At 37.6% G+C, this 25,303-nt stretch overlaps 1 protein-coding gene across 1 annotated transcript in view; it reads left to right on the top strand.

The window, feature by feature from the left end:
* The window catches only part of osbpl10b (oxysterol binding protein-like 10b), a 69,445-nt gene that overhangs the window by 24,541 nt on the left and 19,601 nt on the right, over window positions 1–25,303 (top strand). The window contains exons 5-7 of the mRNA XM_067404745.1: window positions 5,126–5,348; window positions 5,551–5,693; window positions 24,902–25,048. Of these exons, the coding sequence (XP_067260846.1) occupies window positions 5,126–5,348; window positions 5,551–5,693; window positions 24,902–25,048 (513 nt within the window). The remainder of the gene's footprint in view (window positions 1–5,125; window positions 5,349–5,550; window positions 5,694–24,901; window positions 25,049–25,303) is intronic.

Below are 25,303 nucleotides of genomic sequence, written 5' to 3'. Positions count from 1 at the left end.
TTGTTCTAAATATAAAAGAGTATCAGAGTCCACACCAAAACTATAAGAATAGATAATCATTGTAACTTTCAGAAAAATTTTTTTGGTTGATGAATGATAAAAACATTGACAGCCAATCAGAATCCATCTTGCTTTAAAGGGTTAGTTCACCCAAAAATGAAAATTCTCTTATTAATTACTCATGTCGTTCCACACCCATAAGACCTTCGTTCATCTTCGGAACACAAATTAAGATATTTTTAATAAAATCCGATGGCTCAGTGAGGCCTGCATTGACAGCAAGAAAATTAAAATGGCCAGAAAGCTACTAAATACATATTTAAAACAGTTCACGTGACTACAGTGGTTCAACCTTAATATTATAAAGCGACGAGAATACTTTTTGTGTGCCAAAAAAACAAAATAATGACAACAATATCTAGTGATGGGCGATTTCAAAACACTGTTTCGAAGCTTTACGAATCTTTCGTAAACAGTTGTTCGGATCGCCAAAGTCACATGATTTCAGTAAACAAGGCTTTGTTGCGTCATAAGTGTTACGAAATTAATTGTTCATGTGACTTTGGCAGTTTGATACGTGATCCAAACCACTGATTCGAAACAAAAGATTCGTAAAGCTTCATGAAGCAGTGTTTTGAAATCGGCCATCAGACCTCCGTTAAGGTCTTACGGGTTTAGAACGACATGAGGGTGAGTAGTTAATGACATTTTCATTTTTGGGTGAACTAACCCTGTAAAGAGCTCAAGCATTTAATGTAGCAGATGACAAAACTGCAGCATGCACTTAGAATAAACAGAACGTTATCTTCCACTGGTATGGACGCTAATATATTTATTGTTATACTTATCTTTATAGTTATAGTTGACCACTCTGTTCTGCTCTCTCATTTGGAGCACTGGGTGGGCATTCAGGGAAATGCCCTTAAATGGTTTCAATCCTATTTTAATAACAGAAGGTTCTCCGTTGGTATTGGTGAATTTATCTCGGATGCAGCTCCTCTTATGTGTGGTGTCCCCCAAGGTTCCATTCTCGCACCGATTTTATTTTCCTTGTATATGCTTCCCCTGGGGTAAATTTTTAAGAAACACACTATCTCCTTCCACTGTTAAGCTGATGATACCCAAATTTATCTGCCCCTGGGATCTGATCATTGGGGTTGGGATACTTTGGTGGCTTGTCTAGCAGATGTTAAGGCCTGGATGTCCTTAAATTTTCTTCACCTCAATGAAAGCAAAACAGAGATTATAGTATTTGAATCCTCGGAAGCTTGGAAGTCTTCATGTGTGAAACCACTAGTGAAGAACTTGGTTGTGTATTTTGATAATGGTCTAAAATTTGACAAACCAGTTTTTTTCCATCTTAGAGTCTTAGCTAAAGTAAAACCATTTCTTTCTTTTAAGGACTTTGAAAGGTTCATCCATGCTTTTATATCAACAAGGCTTGATTATTGTAATTCTCTTTATATAGGTATTAACCAAGCATCTCTTAACCGTCTCCAAATGGTACAGAACGCTGCTGCTAGGCTCCTTACTGGTGTGCGCAAATGGGAGCATATTACCCCGGTACTTATATCTTTGCATTGGCTCCCAATTCGTTACAGAATTGATTTTAAAGTTTTGTTGCTGGTTTTTAAAGCTCTGAACGGTCTAGCTCCGGTATATATTACCGATTTACTATCTGTTTATAATCCTGGAAGGTCTCTTACATCTTCCAACCAGAGACAGTTAAACGTTCCTCGGGCTAGACTGAAATCAAGAGGAGAACGAGCCTTTGCTGTTGCTGCACCAAAACTCTGGAATAGTTTACCTGTTTTTATTAGAACTGCCTCTACACTACATGAGTTTAAAACAAAACTCAAAACCCATCTTTTTTTCGCTGGCTTTTAATTGTCATTAAAGTGTGCTGTGTCTGGTTTGTTTTGCGCTGTGATTTATGGTGTACATGGTGTTAGTTTGTTATACTGTACAGCACCCTGGTCAAAAATTGTTGTTTTTATTGGTGCTATATAAATAAAGCTGAGTTGAGAGTTGAGTTGAAAGTCATCATTCTTGGTGAGAATGGACAGACAGCAACAGATAATAAATAATATTTCAAAATATTAATGTTTTTACTGTATTTTTGATCAAATAAATGCAGCCTTGTTTCATTAAAAAAATCTTATTGACTTGTAAAAAATCTTTAAAACTTTTGAACGGTGAATGTGCATATTTTGTATAATCATATTTGTTTCTTAGTGTTTATTAATACAGTGCTCAGTGTAAATGAGTACACCCCCTTTGAAACATTTTAAACAATATCTCAATGAATGCAAAAAACAATTTCCAAAATGTTGACAAGACTAAGTTTTATATACATCTGTTTAACTTATAACATGAAAGTAAGGATAATAATGTAACTTAGAGAACAAAATTTTACTCAAATTAGGGTGATGCAAAAATGAGTACACCCCATTGAAAGTCTCTGGAGCGAAGCTAAATTTTAGATTACAAATGTCTAATTTAACAAGAATTCAACCACAGGTGAGTCTTAATAATTCATTACACAGGTGTCCAGCAGACAGTAGACTATAAAAGGGTATTAAAACCCCTTCCCATTTCATGCTGTCAGCAATGGCACCACATGGAAGAGAAATGTCACAAGACCTGAGAAAGAAAATAATTTCTTTACACCAGAAAGGTAAAGGCTACAAGAATATCAGCAAAGCTTTACTTATCAGTCAGAATACTGTAGAAAAAGTGGTACAAAAATGTAAAAAAGATGGAACTGCAACCATCTCACAGAGACGTCCAGGTCATCCACGGGAGTTAACACCTCAACAAGAGCATCTTCTGATGAGAAGGGTTGAAGAAAATCGGCATGCAAGTTCACTGCAGTTATCTAAAGAAGCAGAAAGCCAAACTGGGGTGACTATTTCCCATGACACAATACGGCATACACTGCAGAGGAATGGCATGCATGGGTGCCGTCCACGAAAGAAGCCTCTCCTAAAGCCCAGGCACAAAAAAGCCCACCTAGAGTTTGCCAGGGCCCATGCTGACAAAGATGAAGACTACAGGGACTCTATACTCTGGAGTGATGAGACCAAGATAAATGTTTTTGGAAGTGATGTTTCAAAACTGTATGGTGTTGCAAAGTAGAGGAATACAAAGAAAAATGCATACAGTGAAACATAGTGGTGGCAGTGTCCTTATGTGGGGCAATCGAACACCTATGGTTAATTCTGAAGAGAGAAGTTGAGCATCACTCTCCATCCAGCACCTCTAAAAGAGGTCATTCTTAAAGAATGGAAAAAGACAGATGTTGCAAAATGTCACCAACTTGTTCATTCCATGCCTAGAAGACTTGGTGCTGTCATTAAAAATCATGGAGGCCATATAAAGTACTAGATGTAGTAGTTTTTGTTGTGGGGTGTACTCATTTTTGCACCACACTGAAAAAACTGAAAATGTTGTTCTCTTAAGTTATATTATTAACCTTACTTTCATGTTATAAGTTAAACAAATGTTACATAAAACATTTTGGAAATTGTTTTTGTGTTCATTGAAAAGTTGTTTAAAATGTTACTCATTTACCCTGAACACTGCATATTTAGACAAACCTGACTGGTTTCAGAGAGGCAGATATCTTGAGGAGACTCTAATGTTCCTTTTAAGTGTGCGTATATGTTTCTTCTATTAAAACTACAGCTGTGCTGTAATAGTGTTGCAATCACTGAAGTGTTGAAATGGAGGGACGAGAGAGAAAGAGAGCGAGCGAGAGAAATATGCACGTACAGAGCGGCCTACATTGATGAGTCACATCCTGCAAGTTTCTGCTCCTCTTTGCCTATTTGTCTGCTTTTCATTACAGCTGCCCAATATCCACACTACCACAAAAGCCCTGGTCATTACCTTCATGACAGACTCAAACGGGGGTGGCAAACACTACAAACTTTCCCTCACGACTTGCTTCACAATCACATCACGAAATGTTCATTAACACTTAATAAGGGTAAACTGAGCAACATATACACAAATATGATATATATTCTCAGTGAGAGGGATTTGTAGTTGACCGGATGTGGTTTGTTTTGAACACTGGGAAGATCGGATTGAGCTAATCCAGGAGATTACTTTCACTCTGGGGGGATTACAGGTGTCTCATTCTGCTCTAAATCAGACACCTGGAGTAAAAGCCACAATATTAGATTATTTGTACTACACTTTTCATTTCTACTTTACCTCAATGTCTGTTATTTTTCTTCATTATTTAAAGTAGTGTGTGTCTGTTCACCAAGGCTGCATTTGTTTAATCAACATTTTACATTTGTAATATATTTTGATATGTAATTTCTTTCTGTGATGGCAAAGCTGTATTTTCAGTATCATTACTCCAGTCTTCAGTGTCACATGATCCAGAAATCATTCTAATATTCTGATTTTCTGCCTGAGAAACATTTCTTCTTATTATTAATGTTGAAAACAGTTGTGCTGCTTAATATTCTTGTGGAAGCTGTAATGCATAAATGTACTATATGTATAAATTTATCACAGGTTCCACAAGAATAATAAGCTGTTTTCACCGTTCAACATGGGTATGTGTGTATACATAAATTATATGCACGTCATGTTGCATGTGTTTTTTGTTTCTTTTATCAGTTGTCCTTCCTTTTTGTTTATAATAATAATGTTACATTTTTTACATTCCTTTGATGTTTAAGTCAATATGAAAAAAAAAAAAAAAAAAAAACTTGCTCCAGCTCTGAAATGGCTTTACTTTTGGAACACCTACTTTTCATGATCTAATCAATTCTTAAAGAATAAAATTAGATCATGCTCTAGTTTTTTTTTCTTATTGAATATTCAGATTTACAGAAATATTTCACTTTACAGAAGTAAAATGAGCTACCAATGCTGTATACTAGCTGGCAGCATGTGCCTGTCTAAATATTAGAGAACTAATTCTAGATTTTAAGTGTATTCTAATCAAGGATTCATTTACTCGAGGTCTGTTCTGTAGATAATGAAAAGCCCAACTGAAGTAGCTCTAAATACAAATGTGTGCTGTTCAAATTGATTTAATTAAGATGTTTTTGAAGTCCAAATGGAATCGATTAGAAGTCTGTCTGTTGACCTGGCTTTTTAGGTCATGTCCCAGGCAGAGGGCCAACAGAAGAACCTGGTGAATTCCATCGAGTCCTTGCCGAGCCGCGGGCCGCTGTCTTCCCTGGATCAGGACCTGCTCCTGCTCAAAGCCACGTCTGCAGCCACACTCAGCTGTCTGGGAGAATGCCTGAGTATCCTTCAGCATAATGTGTGCCAGGCAGCCCAACACATCACCAACAGCCACACGCAGGCATTGAATACAGGCAAGAATATGGCACTGTCTGTCTCCTCTGAAATGTGTGATGTGTGTTAGTTCAGCTTGCCAAAATGTGTCCTCTTGTTATATCATATATGATATTATAGTCTGATTTATGGTATTGTAAGCTTTATTTGACGTTCAGTGTCCAAAAATGTTACTAATGGTGAATAGTGAATGTATGAAAACTGGTATCATCCTGTGTGCAGAAAACATCTCTACTTGGTCAAGGCCCAAAACTGCCCCAGAAGACCATGTGAAGAACGGTGAATTGGCACGTAACAACACCTCAACTAGACATCAGCCCCACTCCCCTGTTCATAGGAACAAAGAACGCCTCAAAGACACAGAGGTACTCACAAATATTTTATTTTATGTTATTTTTATTTTATTTCATTATTTTTATATAGATGCTGCCTGAACCTTTATCTGCCGCAGTCACTGTCAGACAGCGTTACTTCAGAAAAATGAGTAGTTTAGACACTATTTGGTGTCGTATTTCGTTTCATTTTGCTTTTGAACTGCTTATAGTTTGCTCATGCAAATTTCTGAGGCAGCACTTTCTCCCTCGCCTCCTCAAAGAAAACACCCCTGCAATATAGTCATCATTACACCCATCATTATCGTTCTGAAGCTGGCAGCTCTGTGACATGCCGCTTATCACATTTAAAGGAAAACGATCTTTCAGGGGTAAAATTTGTCACTGGGATCTGTTGAGCTTATCTGATAATAGCCCCAAAAAAATCAGGATGGTCTCTGACTCATTTAAAGTCTCCCGTAGAGTAGGCACGTCTTTGAAAAGTTTCAAAAAAGCGGCTGCGCTATTGTACGCACGCCTGCCAGACTGCAGCGAAGGAATGGAAGAGGAGTACTAATTGGACATGTTCTAGTTTTAGCATCTGTGGCGGGTGACTGAGGATACCCACAATCCCTTTGGAGCCCTGAATGAGTCAGCCCGTCCCTCTTGGAAACCTTTTATCCGCCTGCGTTCCTCTGGAGAGAGGCCAGGGCTGCTGTTTCTTCAGCGTAAGCGTGTGCAACTGTTTGTTTGCATGCACGCAATGGCTTATGTATAAAACTGGTTAATTTGTGTGTGTGCGCGTGCCTGAAGGGAGCTAATTCATTTTGCGGTTGCTTTGTGTGTGCTTGTCATTAAATCGGCACCGTATGAGGATGAACATGCTCCCAGAATGCAACAGACAGAATCTGTGCTTTGTTTTTTCTCTGATATAATGCATCTAATTAATTTAACATTGTGACTCATATCATTAAACCTTTAAATCACCGTTGGTGCTGTTGAATATTAAAAAGATGATGATAGCACGATGCTGAAGTGTAAAACAAATGCACAGTACCTGTATACTTTAGTTATTTTAAGGCACTTCCAGCACCAAATGCAGTTTTGTACATGCAACATCAGTATCTACTGTATGGCTCATGGATTATCTGGGCATGAAACCAGCAAAGTGAAATATGCTGATATCTGAGGTCTGAAATGAGTTCATGTGAGCTCCATCAATCAATTCAATCAAGCTGCATGTGAGAGCCTCCTTTTTTAGAAGTGCATTGCGTTTACATTTTCTGCTGCTGTATGGATGCTGTGTGAAATACTCCAGTGTGCCTGCGTCACACAGGAGTGCTCTGGTGATCTTTTATCACACTGTGGATATTGTAGCCCTGGAGATACGTAATTATCTGAAGTCTTCGCACTGTGTAATGTGATTGCCATCTGCGAAAAGCCACTTCAGCTGCTGTGGGAATTAAAGGAATAGTTCATCCACAAATGAAAACCTTGTCATCATTTACTTACCCTCATGTCATTTCAAAGTCAAACTATATGACATTCTTACTTCCGTGGAACACAAAAGGAGACTTTTTAAAGAATATCTGGGTTGCTGTTTTCGATTTAATGAAAGTGAATAAGAAAGACATAAAGAACTCTAAAAATAATCTGTATGATTTGTAAACAATATTTCAGACTTTATATGAGGGGAAAAGACCAAAACTTAAGTCATTATTCAATGAAAACCTTGACATCCACCCTAGCTCTCAATGGCACATTCGTGAAAGTTCATATACAGGTGCATCTCAATAAATTAGAATATCATGAAAAAGTTATTTTTTTCTGTAATTTAATTCAAAAAGTAAAACTTAACTATATTCTAGATTTATTAGACATAGTAAAATATTTCCAGACTTTTTTGTTTTCATTTTGATGATTACAGCTTGCTGCTCATCAAAATCAAAAAATCAGTGTCTCAGATTATTAGAATATTTAATTTCACGTTCTATTAAATTACCATTCTCAGGGTATAAATACTGGGTTTAGGTCAGTAATCCCAACAGCAGTCATGGGGAAGTCTGCTGACTTGATGATCCTCAAGATCACCTCTACAATGAGGGTAAGCCACAGAGGGTCATTGCTGAAAGAGCTGGCTGTTCGCAGAGTGCTGTGCCAAAACATATTCATGGAAAGTTGACTGGAAGGACAAAAGTGTGGTAGGAAAAGGTGTACAAGTGAAAGGAATGACCGCAGGCTTGAGAAGATTGTCAGGCAAAGCTGATTTGAGAACTTAGGAGAGCTTCAAAAGGAGTGGACTGAAGCTGGAGTCAGTGCATCAAGAGCCACCACACACAGACATCTTCAAGAAATGGGCTACAACTGTCACATTCCACGTACCAAGCCACTTCTGAACCAAAGACAACATCAGAAGCGTCTTACCTGGGCTAAGGAGAAAAAGAACTGGACTGTTGCTCAGTGGTCCAAAGTCCTCTTTTCAGATGAAAGTAAATTTTGCATTTAATTTGTAAATCAAGGTCCCAGAGTCAGGAGGAAGAGTGGAGAGGCACAGAAACCATGTTGCTTGAAGTCCAGTGTGAAGTTTCCACAATCAGTCATGATTTGGGCTGCCATGTCATCTGCTGGTGTTGGTCCACTGTGTTTTCTGAAGTCCACAGTCAACGCAGCCATCTACCAGGAAATTTTAGAGCACTTCATGCTTCCTTCTGTTGACAAGATTTATGGAGATGCTGATTTCATTTTCCAGCAGGATTTGGCACCTGCCCACACTGCCAAATGTACCAAAAGCTGGTTCAATGACCATGGTGTTACTGTGCTTGACTGGCCATCAAACTCACCAGACCTGAACCCCATAGAGAATCTATGGGGTATTGTCAAGAGGAAGATGAGGGACACCAGACCCAACAATGCAGATGTCCTGAAGGCCGCTGTCAAAGCAACCTGGGCTTCCATTACACCTGAGCAGTGCCACAGGCTGATTGCCTCCATGCCACGCTGCATTGATGCAGTAATTCATACAAAAGGAGGCCCAACCAAGTATTGAGTGCATAGAAATGAACATACTTTTCAGAAGCCTGACATTTTTGTTTAAAATATACTTTTTTTTTAATGATCTTATGAAGTATTCTAATTTATTGAGATTGTGAATTGGTGAGTTTTTGTTAAATGTGAGCCAAAATCATCACAGTTAAAAGAACCAAAGACTTAAAGTACTTCAGTCTGTGTGCACTGAATTTATCTAATACACGAGTTCCACAATTTGAGTTAAATTTCTGAAATAAATGAACTTTTCCACGACATTCTAATTTATTGAGATGCACCTGTAAGAAGTGATGACTTATGATCCAATAATGAAATTTTAATTTGAGGTGACTCATTTGTGATTTGGTGACAACTTATCAATTAAATCATAAACATGTAAAATAAATCATTTTAAAATAAAAAAGATGAAATATTTTATTTGATTGCATGCATGTCATGTGAACATCACCTAAATCAGAGAAATGTGAACATGCGAATATGTTGTTAAATTAAAGAAATACTATCTTAAACTCTTAGGGCTCATCAACACAGAACGCGTCTTTATGTCTAAAAACACAAAACGCAGTGCTCAGGAATGGTTTTTAAAAAAAAAGTGCAGCGCAGAACGTGAGGGTCTCGAGACGCACTTTTGAGAAGTGATGCAATAACGGCAACAGCGAACAAATAAAACGGTTACCACACCAACTTGCTACTGTAAACAGAAGCTCTCATTGCTTGCCCCGCCTCTGAGTTATTCTGATTGGTCAAAAGACGCGAGACGCGAGACGCGAGACACGAGCGTTGCGATAATGCACGTCCGTCTAGTGGGTTTAAGTAGAAAAACAATGGAAAAGTAGCGCTTTGGAATAGAAAAATGCGTTCTGTGTGAACGGCCCCTTAGGGGGTATTTCAGGCTAAATTTTAGGTCAAAAATGTTTTGCATTAGCGTGCCACACAAGTCCTGAAAAGTGAAGCCAAAGGCTGCATACGTCATCAAGGATATCTTATTTTTAAAAAAGTAACCGTAATAAAATTTACTGTTATTCCTCGTGAGGTGTAAAATACTGTAATTTCTTTCTTACTTTGCAATTTAATGGTAACTTCTCTTAAATGAGACTGCCTCGATGATGTATGCAGCCTTCAAATGCGACCTCCAGAGGACGCATGCCTTCGAAATGAGATGCAACTAAGATGTCAGCACCATATTGGCACACTGGTGGCTTCACGTACTACAATAGAAGAGAGTGAAGGTGCGTCTTCAATATTTTTTTTTTTTTACAGTCTGGTTTCGCCTGACAAAAAATATTGTGAATCCCTGATTTATATGATGCTTTTACATCCTTTTGGACACTTGAATTTCCCCATTATTTGTAATCAAAAAGAGTGACTAATACAATATTCAGAAGGTCTTCTTTTGTGTTTCACAGATTAAAAATGAAACAGGTTTGAAATGACATGAGGGTGAGTAAATTCTGACAGTATCTCTTTAATATTTACAACTGTCCTTTCAGATACATCATGTCCAGAATTTTTATTTTTTACTTAAAACAGTCCAGTTTTGTTATATGATCAAAATGGTTGACCAGAACTAACAGCTGTATAACATTTATAATACATTGACCTTGACCTAATCAGTGGCGTACCTATTTAAAATTTGATTTTGTGGATATCCTACTTTCTTATTAAAGTAGACACATCGGAATGTATCATTATTTATTCTACGTGAGTTTGGGATATTGTAATTAATTTTGACAGACAGGGCCATGGGTCGATGCCGTAGCTACTCAGCCAATGAGAATCGCCTGACCGGTAGTCCAGCCATAACAGTTTAACATTCACAGGGATTGCTCAAGGATATAGGGGGAACACAACAAATGATTAGCCAAGCGATTTATTCAGCAGCCGCCCCAGTGATTCTTCTTGTCTGAATGCAGAAACAGCAAGACATGCTGTAAAACAACAGTGCAACTCGAGAGGTTATAAATCTTGGCTGCGTTCGGAGTTAGACCGAGGGGACTTCTCCTTTATCAAATGCCAAAGCATTCGTCTGAGTCTTTTAATTGACAAATATGTACCTTTGCGTGCGAATGCCTGCAGATTGTGTTTGCTCTGATGTAAATTAAACATAATTCAATCTCTTGTGGCAAGTTGCCTGTTGTTTTCTTTATTAGAATGGTTGTACTTCATCGTGATGACCAGTAGAGGAAGGTAGAGAGTAGAAAAGATTGCAGTGATTGAAGATTGCAAGTGAAAAGCAGAGGAAAGCAGTCACGACTAGCGGTCACGACTGAATAAAGCTGTCTGGGAAGGGAGTGTTGTAGGTTTGTGTAATGTACACAGAGCATTTAACTGGTTCTTTATAAAACAATGTTTTTATTGGATTTTTGGACAACTCGGATTGAAATGAGGCTGTCAGCATTCTCAACTCAGAAAGGAGAGAGAGAGAGAGATTTCAGTGATGTCTGTGGACCAGCGTGCCTTTCTTTCCTGTCTGTTCATGGTCTGACAGCTCGCTCTTCTGCGCTGTCAGAGGAAAAAAATAAGGCAGCAAAACTGCAGGGAACAGAAAAACAAAACTTAGCTATGAGACATGGCCCATCAAGCATACATATCCCAGATGTTTGACAGGAGAGGCAACGCGGCAAATCCTTGTCGAGATTCCAATTGTTGTGTGTATGGGTGTTTTGTGTCTCTCGGGTGAGGTGTTTGAGTGTGTGTGTGTGAGTAGAAGGCAAACATCTGTCCTCGTCACTGTTGGGGCAGAAAGGTAACATTCTCAGAAACAGAGCAGGGTTTGAATTTGTGTTCCTGGAAATTAGAACAGCGGTCAGTTCACCAGACATATTGGGCCACAGCTAAGACAGGTGTTAGTGGGGATGGAATCATAGCAATTTATCGTTTTGGTTCATATTTTGATTCGAGTAGTTTTGGTTTACAAGAATGCAGACATTCAAGGTCCATTAATGGCTTATTAAAGGCTTTTTGTAGTTAAACTCCCATAAACACTAGCTATTATTACAGTTGTTCTTTTTTTATTTGGTAACACTTTACAATAAGGACTCGTTTGTTAACATTAATGCATCGGCTAACATGAACTAACAATGAGCAATATATTTTTTACCTTTGTTAATGTTCATGTTACAATGCATTAGTGTTGACAGATACAACTTTTGATTTTAAAATTGCATTAGTTAGTAAATGTTGAGATTAACATTAAGGTTAATAAATGCTGTTGAAGTATTGTTAGTTAATGTTAACTAATGTAGTTCCTAATGTTAACAAACAAAATCTTATTGTAAAGTGTTATCATTTTTAAAATATCTAAATGCACTTTTAATAATTTACTTGATTGAGTACATTTTCTTGGAATATTTTACTAAATTTGGCAATTTATTACTAAAATGATTAAATCTACAATCTACAAAAGCACAGTTTGAATCTGGCAGTTATGTGACGTCGCTGAACGTTTAAATCCCATATGTGGGACCGTACCGCTCAAAGGGTTAATGTTGTGGGCCTATTTTTCTGCTGGAGGTCCTGGACTTCTTGTTCAGATACATGGTATCATGGATTCTATCAAATACCAACAGATAAAAAATCAAAACCTGACCACTTCTGCTAGAAATCTTATAATGGGCCGTGGTTGGATCTTCCATCAGGACAGTGATCCAAAACAAAAATGGGTCACTGAGCACAAAATGAAGCTTCTGTCATGGCTATCCCAGTCCCCTGACCTGAATCCTATTAGTGGGAGAGAAGAAGCACTAACATGGAGCTGGGAATCTGAAGGATCTGGAATGATTCTGCATGAATGAATAGTCTCTGATATCTTGTCAGGTGTTTTCCAAACTCATCAGGCATTATAGGTGAAGACTCAGAGCTGTTATCTTGGCAAAAAGAGGTTGTAAAAAGTATTGAATAAAAGGGTGCCAATAATTGTGGCCAACGTGTTTTGGAGAAAAACATTCATTTCATAATGTGAGTTATACGTTTTATTTAAAATAATGATTATTATTATTATTTTTATTGTTGTAATGTAAAATTAAAATTAAAATATTAAAATGAAGTTTATTATTGTTATTACTATTAATTTATCAATGTAAAATAATATTGTAATATTTTAAATTGTAAAAAGTAGGGGTGTAGCGATACCCTCATGTCACGATTCGATACATATCACGATACTGAACTCACAATATAATATTATTGTGATACTCCAAGACATGTGGTAAAATAAAAGGATAACAAAAAATGTACTGTTGATTAAAATGCTACATTTGGCATTACATTGGGAGTAGAAATGTATAGGCTTGGACTTGGTGCTGGTAACCTAATGCAAAGTGACACTAGAATAAAAATATTCATGATTCTAATGCTGAAATACAGATTTAAAATAATGTAGGTCACTTTTTACTGGTAACAAGACATTTGGCATTATCAGGACCTACATCCCCCATTGCATTATTATACATTATATTCAACATTATATAGTAGTTTAATGTAGTACTGACACTAAAACTCTGAAAACTTAAATTTTTTTTTTTTTTGTCACACAGTAATTTTCATTTTGGGTGAACTATGCACAACACATATTGTCACTTTCCATGATATGATATTGTTGCATTTTTTGCATTGCGATATATTGTGACACGATAATTTGTTACACCCCTAGTAAAAAGTAAAATGTGGTTTGTAGTTTATTTTAAGATTTATATTATTGTTATTATTATATTTATTATCATTATTTGTACCCTTCAGTTTAATGCTACTAGTGTATATATATATATATATATATATATATATATATATATATATATATATATATATATATATATATATATATATATATATATATATATATATATATATATATATATATATATATATATATATATATATACATACTTTTTTTGATAATTTTGAAATTGTGAATTCAAATGGTTTGACTTCTTTGTTTGCATTTGTGTTGTTCATTATCATTGTATTCACCCCTGCAATCTGTTTGTTTCTGCAGAAAGTTGTACTGCTATTTTAATTCAACATGGTAGAGTTCATTAAAGGCTCTTTGTCATAGCAGCATGGTTTCATCCTGTTCTCAGTGCGTAGGCACTCCAGTTAACCGCGTCCCTGAAGACAACGCACTGCCGCTGATTATTAATTCATGAAGGTGGTGCTGTTTCAAAACACTGCTTTCCCTCAACCCTGTGCTGTTTTCTCAGGAACTCTAACATGATGTCAGGTCACCTGACCAAGCTGTCAGCTGATTTTATGATCGGGCCCTGAAAAGGAAGGGTTCCGCAAACAGTGTCTCCTATTATTTAAAGTCAAAGCATTTACACAAGCGTCTCTAGAGTGTATAATAGAGTATTTCATCTAGAGTGTATAATAGAGTTAATTGCATTCTGTATAAAAAGCATCTCTGTATGCTAAGCCAAAGCCTGGAGCCAGAGATGTACTTTGAGTTGTGTTTGTGAACTCTATTCTCTGCTGTATATTAAATGCACAAGACATAGCAGAGTATAATCTGAGATCATACCAATGGCCAATGTGAAGTCTATAGTCCACACTTAATCCTCTGACTAGGGGATTTTCTCATTTTCTCTTCCCTTTTTTTCTTTCCTCTGTTGCTCATCATACACTAAGGCTGTTTTCTGACAATACTGCTCTTAGTATTTCTGCAGTATAAAGCAGGGCTGATTCTAAGATTTCAGACTTAAGATCATGAGTTTTGTGCCTTTTTTATTAAAACCAATGAAAATTGATAATGTCAGTCATGATTTGATTGCACTCTCAAGAGTTTGTTAGCATTTTTAGAGAAAATTGGATTAAAAATCCAAATAGACCTTTTCATTTTCTAAGATTATATGTGGGGATAATATGAGGTCTTGTAACTATATAGCGTACTACTGTTGAATCGATTGCCAATGAACAGTTTTTCAAATATTTCACATACAATTTTTAAATAAATAGTAGGCAGTATTCAGTGTATACTGTGCAGTATATGCAGTATTCTAGTGTATTACATTATGAACATAGTCACACATACACACACTAGGTTCAGGAGGTTCCTGTGGAATCATGTGCGGATCAGACCATGTCATGGGACCACATGAGGATTAAACACATCATCTGAAATTACATTGAACACATCACACTCTTAAAGGGATAGTTCACTCAAAAATGAAAATTCTGTCATCATTTACTCACCCTCAAGTTGTTCCAAACCTGTATGAACTTCTTTTTTCTGTTGAACACAAAAGAAGATATTTTGTAAAATGATGGTAACCAGACGGTTGTTGACGGTAGCCATTGACTTCCATAGAATTTTTTTTTTTTTCCTATTATGGAAGTCATTGGCTACCGTCAAATGTCTTTTGTGTTCAACAGAAGAAAGAAGAGTAAAGAAAGACTAAATGATGACAGAATTTTTATTTTTTGGGACAGGTTTAGTGGATGGATGGATGGATGGATGGATGGATGGATGGATGGATGGATGGATGGATGGATGGATGGATGGATGGATGGATGGATGGATGGATGGATGGATGGATGGATGGATGGATGGATGGATGGATGGATGGATGGATGGATGGATAGATGGATGGATAGATAGATAGATAGATAGATAGATAGATAGATAGATAGATAGATAGATAGATAGATAGATAGATAGATAGATAGATAGATAGATAGATAGATAGATAGATAGAACTTACTGTACTAACATGGCGGACACTGGATTTTCTTTTCTTTTTTTTGACACCACAATGATTAATAGACTCATTCAAAAGTTTGGGGTCAGTGAGTCTTTTTTTCTTTTTGAAGGAAAATAATACTTTCATTCTGCAAGGATGCTTTAAATTAGTCCAAAATGACAGTAAAGATATTTATGATGAAATATTTTGAGTTTATATTGAAATCTCTTTTTATATGGGTAAATCTGAGCACAGCCTGAGACATTAAGATCTCTTCTGAAACTTTAAATCCAGGTTTCACAGACAGGGCTTAGGCTAAACCAGGATTAGGCCTTAGTTCAATTATGTCATTTAAGTAGCTTTTATAAATGTCCGCTACAAAAAACATTACAGGTGTGCATCTTGAGACAAAACAGTGGCACTGACATAAGATATGTCTGTACAAGTTGCTTTTAGTTAAAACAGCTCAAACATGCATTTTAATCTAGGACTAACTTAAGCCTTGTCTGTGAAACCGGGGTTAAAGGAGACGTGAGATTCCTCCATTTTCTTTCCATTCAATCTCATTGTTTTCTAGATACGGAGCCTCGCACATGACATACAGTGAAAAAAAGTCAATCATGTGCACGATTTACTAATTTTCCCCTCGATTTACTAAATTGCGCACACAGTTTACTATTTTGTTTCCTCGATTTATAAATCGTTCACATGATTTAGTAAATTGAGGGAACAAATTAGTAAATCGTGCGCACGATTTAGCTGACTTTTTTTTTTTTTTTTCCTGCATGTCATGTGCGGGGCTTGAACCTTGGAGTACTTTTTCTTGATTTATCCCTTTATGTCAGTGCATCTTTAAAATCTCTGTGTATTCAGTTAGCTTTGATTTGATTTCTATTTAAAATAATTACTGTTCTTTTGAACCTTTGAATCAAATAGTCCTGAACAAAAATTATCATGGTTTCGATAAACATATTAATCAGCACTACCGTTTTCAACTTTAATAATAAGAAATGTTTCTTGAGCACCAAATCAGCATATTAGAATGATTTCTGAAGGATCATGTGACGCTAAAGACAGGAGTAAAGATGCTGAAAATTCAGCTTTACCATCACAGGAATCTATTGAAATGCTATTTTTTTAAAAGCATTACAGTACATCTCTAATGCACCAAGGGTTTGTTTATTTATTGGGGACTTGTAAAAATTCAGGTTAGTGCAAGTGTGTAGACTAGTATTAGTACAGTAACTAAAGGGGCTTTTTGATTTCTGCAGATAGAACTGGAAGTGACTGGACACACTAAATAAATGTACCTGCACTGTGAAAAGTTCAATTTTAATAATTTATCTTTACTCAGACTGAAATTGTTCTGAATTTTCCAACATGTTAAGCTAACTACACTTGTCTTCAGCATTGTGTGCATGCTCTGAGAAACAGAGGTAATGCATGTAAAGGCCGGAACACACCAAGCCGACGGCGACGAACTAGTGGCGACGAAAGCAGACTGCGGGGTCGGCTGGCGTCGGCTGGCGTCGGCAGCGTCTGGGTCCAAAGTTGCCCTGACACACCAAGCCGACGTTCGACAGCCGACGGCCAAATAGCACGTCCGTTCTGCGCCTGCGTGAGATGAAATGCCTTTCCATGCCAGCAGGTGGCAGTAGTTTGTGTTCGTTGCTATGGTTCGTTGCTAGGGAGACCGGAAGAGCTACAGGGATACAAAACATAAACAAAGGTGCATGAAAAACCAGTTCTCGCTCATCACATACGGATTCGTGTTATTTCAAAAATGTCCGACACGTTGCAAATGGCACTGGCTTTGTCAGCCCTTGGTCTTTTGCTTGTGGAAGAGGAAAAGAAGAAGCGGATGAGAAAAATACGGAGAAAGCGCACTAAATGGGTGAAACCATGGATACTCCAGAGACAGGCCCAAGGTGCTTTCCCCGAACCTGTGTCGAGAGCTCGAGTTACAGGAAACTTGTGGTTTTAAAAAATTTCGCTCGGCTTTTTCCCACTCAATTTCACATGTTAAAAGAACTTATTAGTCCAATCATACAGAGAACAAACACGAACTACCGGGATTGTATCTCCGTGGGGGAACGTCTGATGATTACACTACGGTTCTTGGCAACAGGTAAGGTTATTCGTTGTTTGAACATTTCATTAAAACACCTTTTCAGTTGTGTTTATTTTGGTGTATTATGAAGCATTATAAAAGTGAAAAGAATTTTATTATTTTGTATCCAGTTGTAGCCTACTTTAAAAAGACACAATGTATAAAACATTATTATGGTTGTTTGTAGCACAATGTCTTTAATAACTGATAAAAAAAAATATTTGCTTTAATGTAGTGTAGTACAAATGCATTAAAAGTGTTAGATTTGACTCTGTAAAAGGTGTGGAAAATTAATAGTGGAGTTATGTGTTTGTAATCTTTGCAGGAGAAAGCTTCAAGAGCCTTTCTTACCAATTCCGGGTGGGAATGTCCACAATTCAGCAATTTGTTCCTGAAACCTGTGCAGCAATCTACCAAGTCTTAAAAGAGAAATACCTAAAGGTATACATGTATCTGTTTAATGTTTTTTGTTTTAGCCCAAAAATGAGCAATTTTTTTGATCTCTCAGATATTGTTTTAGGAGGCCTCTGATGTAGAAATTAAAGATTTTTCAGTTTTTTTACATTTTAATAAGGGTAATTTTAGGGTCTTATATTGTAGTAGATAAACTGAAAGAATAGACAGGATGGTAGACCATGTGTCGAGGGCAGAGATCTAAGTATTATCCATCAAATTATAATTTCAATGCAAATAAAATTCCACTACTACATTCAAACAATACAGTCTGGCTGGCCTATTATGCTCTCTACTTATCATACTAAAAGAACACATTCATCCCCCCAGAGCACTTACAGGTTCATATTCAAGACCATTCATACCTGTCCCTGAACAATGCAACAGGCATCTCCCCCCAAAATCCAAAACATAAAGAGCCTAATGCTGACCTATAAACACTTCTTCAACCCAATAGCATTGTGAGGACGAACAATAGAACCCATTAACTATGTAAATGTGATCTTGAGAGAAAAAACATTTGCAGGCATTTTTTTTTAAATTTTTGAAAGTGATGTTGTAATTCTGCAGAAGTGGGCTTTGCAGGGTTAATTCAAGAATGTCAAAATCACTGAGTTATTAATGGTCTGACGAGTTAAACTAATTTCTTTTAATTATATTGTTTTTTAGTGCCCAGACACAGTGGAAGAGTGGCAGCAAGTAGCCGTTGGATTCCAGAATCAGTGGCATTTCCCAAATTGCCTGGGTGCTCTGGATGGAAAGCACATTAACATTCGTCCCCTCCAGGATCTGGATCTAAATTCTTCAACTACAAGCATACATTCTCAATAGTGCTTATGGCACTGGTAGACAGCAACTACAGATTTCTGTATGTTGATGTGGGCTGCAACGGGCGCATTTCAGATGGTGGAGTGTTTGGGGGATGCTCATTGCAGGATGCCTTGGAGAAAAGAACATCCAACATTCCTGCACCTGCACCACTTCCTGAATCAGACCAGCTGGCCCCTTACTGCATTGTGGCTGATGAGGCATTCCCCCTAAAGGAATACCTCATGAAGCCATACCCAACCGCAAGCTGTCTGTAGAGCAACGCATATTCAATTACAGACTTTCGCGAGCTCGAAGGGTGGTTGAAAATGCATTTGGCATCCTGGCAAATCGTTTTCGCGTCCTACTAACCACCATTAATATTCAAAGCACTGCCAAAGTGGAGGACATTGTTTTGTCTTGCTGTGCTCTGCACAACTTTCTGCGCAAAGAGTGCTGTGAAGTGTACATGGCAGGAATCGACCAGGAAGAACAAGATCATGACACTGTCCCTGGAAGATGGAGAGAAGACCCTGGCCTACAGCAGGCCTCTCTGCCACGCACAACCAACAGTACAACACACGCCAAACAGCTCAGGGATAAACTGTGCCAGTACTTTAATTCGGACACCGGTGCAGTGCCCTTTCAGTGGGGCAAAATATAAGCATGTAGCAAACTTGTTTCTTTCCCCCTTGACCTTGGTTTATGTTTTATAACAATGGTGTGAATTTGCAAAATAAAGTTTATATTTTTACATCATTGTGTTTTGTGATTTTTTTTTTACATAAAGAACAGTGAAGTACCTTTTACACAAAGTCAGTGTTTTATTTTCAAATGTGCAAAAATAGCATTAAGGTAATTTACAGAAAAATATCAACAGTTGGTATTTAAAATAAATAAAATGTACAGAAATATAAACTTTGCATAAGTACTCTAATATAACGTACAACTAAGCGTGACATATTTACTAAATGCTACAATATCTGTTTACAATTTTGCTACATAAAAAATTACAAGTGTGTATACTGATTGGAAGATGCATCCAGTGCATGGTTGTGGCCCACTGAATATTTGAAAATGCAATTATCAACCTCATGCTGGAAATGTGGCAGTAGATGTGGTGGCAAATTCCGCATTCTGTGTTCAAGATTTTTGCAGTAGCTGAGATGGCATCATTGGTGTTTTCCTGTGATGCCAACTTTTCCAGAGTTTTGCCGATGGTGCGCATCAAGTTTGTGGATTCCTCGCTGGAGGATTCGTCTTGCATCTTCCTGCGCTTCCCTGGAGGCTTTGGTTTTATGTTGGAGCTTTGCAAATGGTCCTTTCTCATGGCTGTGGACTCAGTTCCACAGATGGTGGATTCAGCCAAGGGTGTACTTGACCGTAGGTCAGCATCACTGAAGCTGGGGTCTTCATGGGTGCCAGTCCAGGTGTCACTGTTGGTACCATCTGAGGGTGAACAGGAATCACTATCAGCCGCAGGTTCCTTAAAAAACATAAGATACAAATGTGACAAGTTAATGTAATGGCTTGACTTAATATGCGGAGTTACTTGTGAATAGACTCTTTTAAAGAAGCACTTGCCATCTTACAAAAAGCAAAATGTTTATTTTATTCTGAAATTAAACAATAAATAAATAAATAAATATAAATATATTTGTTTATTTACCATGATCATTAGATTTGAAGTGCTCTCCTTCCTTTTTGTGTGAGGCTCTAGAAACTGCAGGCGGTTCAGGATCCATTGCTGCCTGCCAGTCTTCTGAGCTCCAGAACTTCCTGAGGGTCCTTGTTTCTTATAACGCATGTATTGGGTTCGCAATGAATCCCACCGCTTCTTGAGCTCTTTTCTGAGGGACAAAGTAAAATTTTGTAAGCATTAAGTGTTATGGCTGCTTATTTTGTCACTTTAATGAGTATTTGTTATGCCAACAAATGTTACTTTTTGCTGTATTGTTAATTATATTATTAACAATTTGATTAACTTTAATATTATTATGAAATATGAGATGCTAGCACAGCACATATTAATTACTGTCTGTTTCCATAAACAAACTTAGTTTGGTACACACAAAACACTAAAATGGTTATATTAGTTTTACTATGGACTATTGAACAATTACAAACAAGCTTTCTCAATTGCCAAAAAGGAAATCTTACCTGATATGACGAGTTTATTTTCGATCTCACGCCACAGTTCAGCTTTCAGCACACGGTTGACATAACATTTTTCCGTAATGTCATACAAACCCGGCCTTTCCTGGATCATGTTGATCAATTCGTCTTCACTTGCCTCGTTCCAGATAGCCATGTCTTTCACGTACCTAAGGTAAACAATGTGTGTTCCCTCTTGACTTCGTCGTTTACTTGCTTCGTCACTTCCGTTTTTCTTTTCTCATGCACTGGTTCGCTAGCTGAACAGCCAATCAGAATGATCATATGGCCCGACGGCCCGACGAGGTCCAACGCCGATTCAACATTTCGAATCGGCCGAAACAAAGCCGACGAGGACCAACTTCAGCCGACGGTGCAGAACACACCGAGGAAACTTAGTCGGCCGACGAAGAAAAACTGCCCGACGGCCGACCGTCGGCTTGGTGTGTTCCGGCCTTATGAAAGTGAATGTGGTGGGAGGGGCTCTTAATTTTAATCTTCTTAACAGTCATGATTTCCATCTCCTCACTGTATCTCCATTCTCCATAGTCTTGAGCAAACAAAGCTCATGAAGTTCAGCTGTATTTTAAACAAGCGATCTGTGGTGTGGCATCAGCCTGAGAGAGGGAGAGAGAGGGAGAGAGAGAGAGAGAGAGAGAGAGAGAGAGAGAGAGAGAGAGAGAGTACAGGCTGGCAAAGTGGGAGGGAGCAGCGCTTCCTCAGCTCAGGGACAGCTGGGCAGCAAGATAAGAGTGTCAGAGTTAGTGAGAGATCGTGAAAGAGAGAGTTTTTTTTGGATCCCACCATAGTGAAACTATGAGATGAACACCCAAGAGCGCATTTCTGAACCAGCTCTGAAATGAATGTAAGTTTGAGTTCATTTTAATCATTAGGGTAGCATGTTTATCATGTTGGCGAGAGGGAGGAGTGAACCTTTGGATTGCTGGGAGTGAGGAAAGTTGGAAACTTCATTCATTGTTGTAATGTTTTCCAATTGGTCCTATTGTTGTGCCAGTTTTTAGCCTATGAAGACTCCCAGAGAAAAAACATCCTTGCTCAGAGGTTGCTCTTTAATAACTCAGGAGACAAAATGGTGTTCTTTAGATATGATTTATAATGTATGTATAAAATATTTTATGTATAACTTTGTCTCAGATGTTTCTCAATAAATTTGTCTTAGGAGAAATTTAGTTAAAATTTGTCTTGAGACCATTTTTAACAGAGAGTAATAGAGCTATAAAATTAATGTGATAGTAATGCCTAGATAATTTGTTTTTGTGACAGTTTGATGAGAAATACTTGAGTTCATATTGATTTCTCTGGCTTTTGATTGCAGAAGTTGGTATATGGGTAAATCTGAGCACAGCTTGAGACATTATGATCTCTTCTGAAACTTTAAAGGAGACATGTGAGATTTCTCCATTTTCTTTCCTTTCAATCTGATTGTTTTCTAGAAGAAACCTCAAAGTACTTTTTCTTGCTTTTTCCCCTTCGTTTCGCTGCATCTTCAAAATCTCGGTGTATTTAATTAGCTCTGATTTGATTTACATAAACAGCTTCTGCATCCAACTTTTGTCTAGTTACTGTAGCTACCAAACAGTCCAACAAAACAAAACCACCCAACTGAGCCTCCACAGAGAAAGGAGGACACAAATTAATTGTGAGTGTCCTTGACATGATCCTTTGCAAAACATACAAGGACAGTAGGATGCGGATTGAGCAACATGCCAGCATGGAACATGGTATTTAGTATTGATGATGCATTTGTGTGTATAGATTTGTGGTCACGCTGGATGTGTGACCTTGCATGTGACCTCATTCGCATGTGTTTATTTAATCATATCTGTGATGTCGTAGAGGGAAGGAGAAAGTGCCCTGCACTTATTCTATGAAATATTCAGGTGGATCGCTGCAGCTCGAAATGAGGGCGTTCCATCCGGCACGATGAGCTCCCGTACTTTTTCTGGGAACACAATATTCCCTTTTACCATTATTAGAGACTGCAGAAGGAAAGGGAAAAAAAAATGATAAATGGTTTGTAAGAGAATCTAATAAAATTGAGCAATAACGCCACTGGCAATGGTATGTGCCCAGTCGTAAGTGTTACCTCGGGGATTACAGCTAGTCCACAAAACCCTACTGTTTTACTTTACAGTCTAATCATATCGTAATATTTAGATCCCATCTGCTGCCCCTCAGTTACTCACATTCGTGTGCCTTGGAAAAGAAAAAGGAGTGATCCACTGAGAGAGGATCATGTGATCTGCTCCGCTCATCTGTCAACACTATCTACGTAGAGCCCTTAGAGGAAGGGGCTTTTTATGCACTTCCCATGATGCTTTGGGGCAGGCGCTTCTGGACCACTTCTCTACATTATGCATTAAGAACAATGTAACGTTTTTGCATGAGCGATTGCAGGAGGAACCAACTACATTAGCCACCCAAGACTGCATAAAAATGCAGAGTTGCCTTGCAACCAAAGAGCATTTAATTTGGAGAGAATTTTTTTTTATATAATATTTTATATAATCAGATTTTTTTTCAACAGTTTTACATGCAAATATAGGCAAACTAAATATAACTATGACGACTTTAAATTAAATTAAAATAATTACATTTAAAAATAAAACTGATCTTTTTCTGCAACGTGTTCTCTCTTTTTAGTTGCATTTCTGTAGTTAAAGGAATATTGAAAGCTATTTTCAAGAAAAAAAATTACATAATCGAGTTCCTTCAAACGTCAAAATTGTCTGTGGTGAATGACAGCATGGTATGGAACCCTATTTGTGCCACATACAAATAAAAATAATCATGCTTTGGTAAATCATAATTTTGAAATACCTGTAAAAAGGCATAATTATGACTTGGTGTATAATATTTTCACTTTATTTAATAATTAAGATTTAGGCCACAGACACACAGCAGCAGAATACTGTTGTCAGTCCTGTATTTGAGTCATTGATAGAGTTATGTTCACACACAGTACAGTTATTTAGAGAAGTGACAACCGCATTCTATAACGGAACTCACATCCGTAAATGTTCAAGACTCACAACCACATTCTCATAAAACCCATGCCTTGTGAATGGAACCACACTGGACAACAAGTTGTCTTTCACGCCATACAGTGTGAGAGAGACGCTCTGCACAAATTCGTGTCTACCGTGTGTTGCAGGTTTTTGTGTGTGGTTTTGTATTTGGTAACTTAAAGCGCTAGAGATATGAGCTGTGTGTCATCTGAAGGTTTTAGATCTGTTCTCCAACGCAGCCGTTCCCGTCAGTTTTGTGTTGTGTGCGCAACTCAAATACTCCGCTCTCCAACCAGATGTAAAAGCTGCTGTCATTTAATGAAGATTTGATGGATGAACTCGTGGTTCGATTGGACTCTTGGCATATCAAAAGTTTTAAGACTTTTCAGTTTTTTTGGATATTACTTTGCCATCTTTGTTATTACTTCACTGTCACTGTCGCTATGGTTACTGGTAGGAGAATACAGGACATTTCTTGACTCCCGTTGCACGTTCATACAGACAGTATTCCAGACGCTACTGTAAGTTGCTGTTTGAACGGGACATTTCGAGACTGCCACTTTTAAGCAAATGCGTTTGTCAATCCTAAAAACTGACAGTGTGAATGTAGCCTTCGTATCTGATTCTGGCTAAGTTCACACTGTCAGTTTTTGGGATTGACAACCATATTTACTTATTGGTGTGAGTGTTGAAATGTCCCATATCTCTGTCACTGTAAGTTACCGAAAGTGAAAACTACACACGAAAAGCCAATACAGGGTATACATGCATTTGTGAATGTGGCCTATGTCAGAATTTACCATTATTTAGCATTATTTGATTTTTATTTATTTATCTATTTATTTTTTTTGGGGTGGAAATGAGCTTTCATAGCATGCCACAGATGAAGGGTCATGCCACAGGAATTAGGTTTAAAAATATATTTAATAGTAAATCACAAGTGATCTTTGTTTAGTAACATTTGTAAATTATCCTGTGTGTGATTTGCAGAACTCCAGTCCAGAATCGGTGGACTCTAGCGAGGAGATCACAGACACAGAAGATAATGAGGAGGAAGACCTCGGAGTCTTGGATGACCAGAGGAGCATCATCCTCCATTTGCTGTCCCAACTCAAACTGGGCATGGACCTCACACGGGTATATACATACACAAACACACACACACATGTTGAGTTTTCATGTTTTCTGGGGACTTTCCACAGACATAATGATTTTTATACTGTAAAAAACTGTATATTTTATCCCCTACCCCTAAACCTACCCATCACAGAAAACTTTATGCATTTTTTGATTTTCAAAAAACATCACTTAATCTGATTTACAAGCTGTTTTCTTCATGGGGACCAAAAAAATTTCCATTTTGTTGCCATAACATAGGTTATACCTGAACCA

This window comes from Chanodichthys erythropterus, chromosome 2 (genome assembly GCF_024489055.1).
Source record: "Chanodichthys erythropterus isolate Z2021 chromosome 2, ASM2448905v1, whole genome shotgun sequence".
NCBI classification, from domain to species: domain Eukaryota; kingdom Metazoa; phylum Chordata; class Actinopteri; order Cypriniformes; family Xenocyprididae; genus Chanodichthys; species Chanodichthys erythropterus.
The sequence above is the reverse complement of the archived record's forward strand: the minus strand, read 5'-3'. Positions and strand labels throughout refer to the sequence as shown.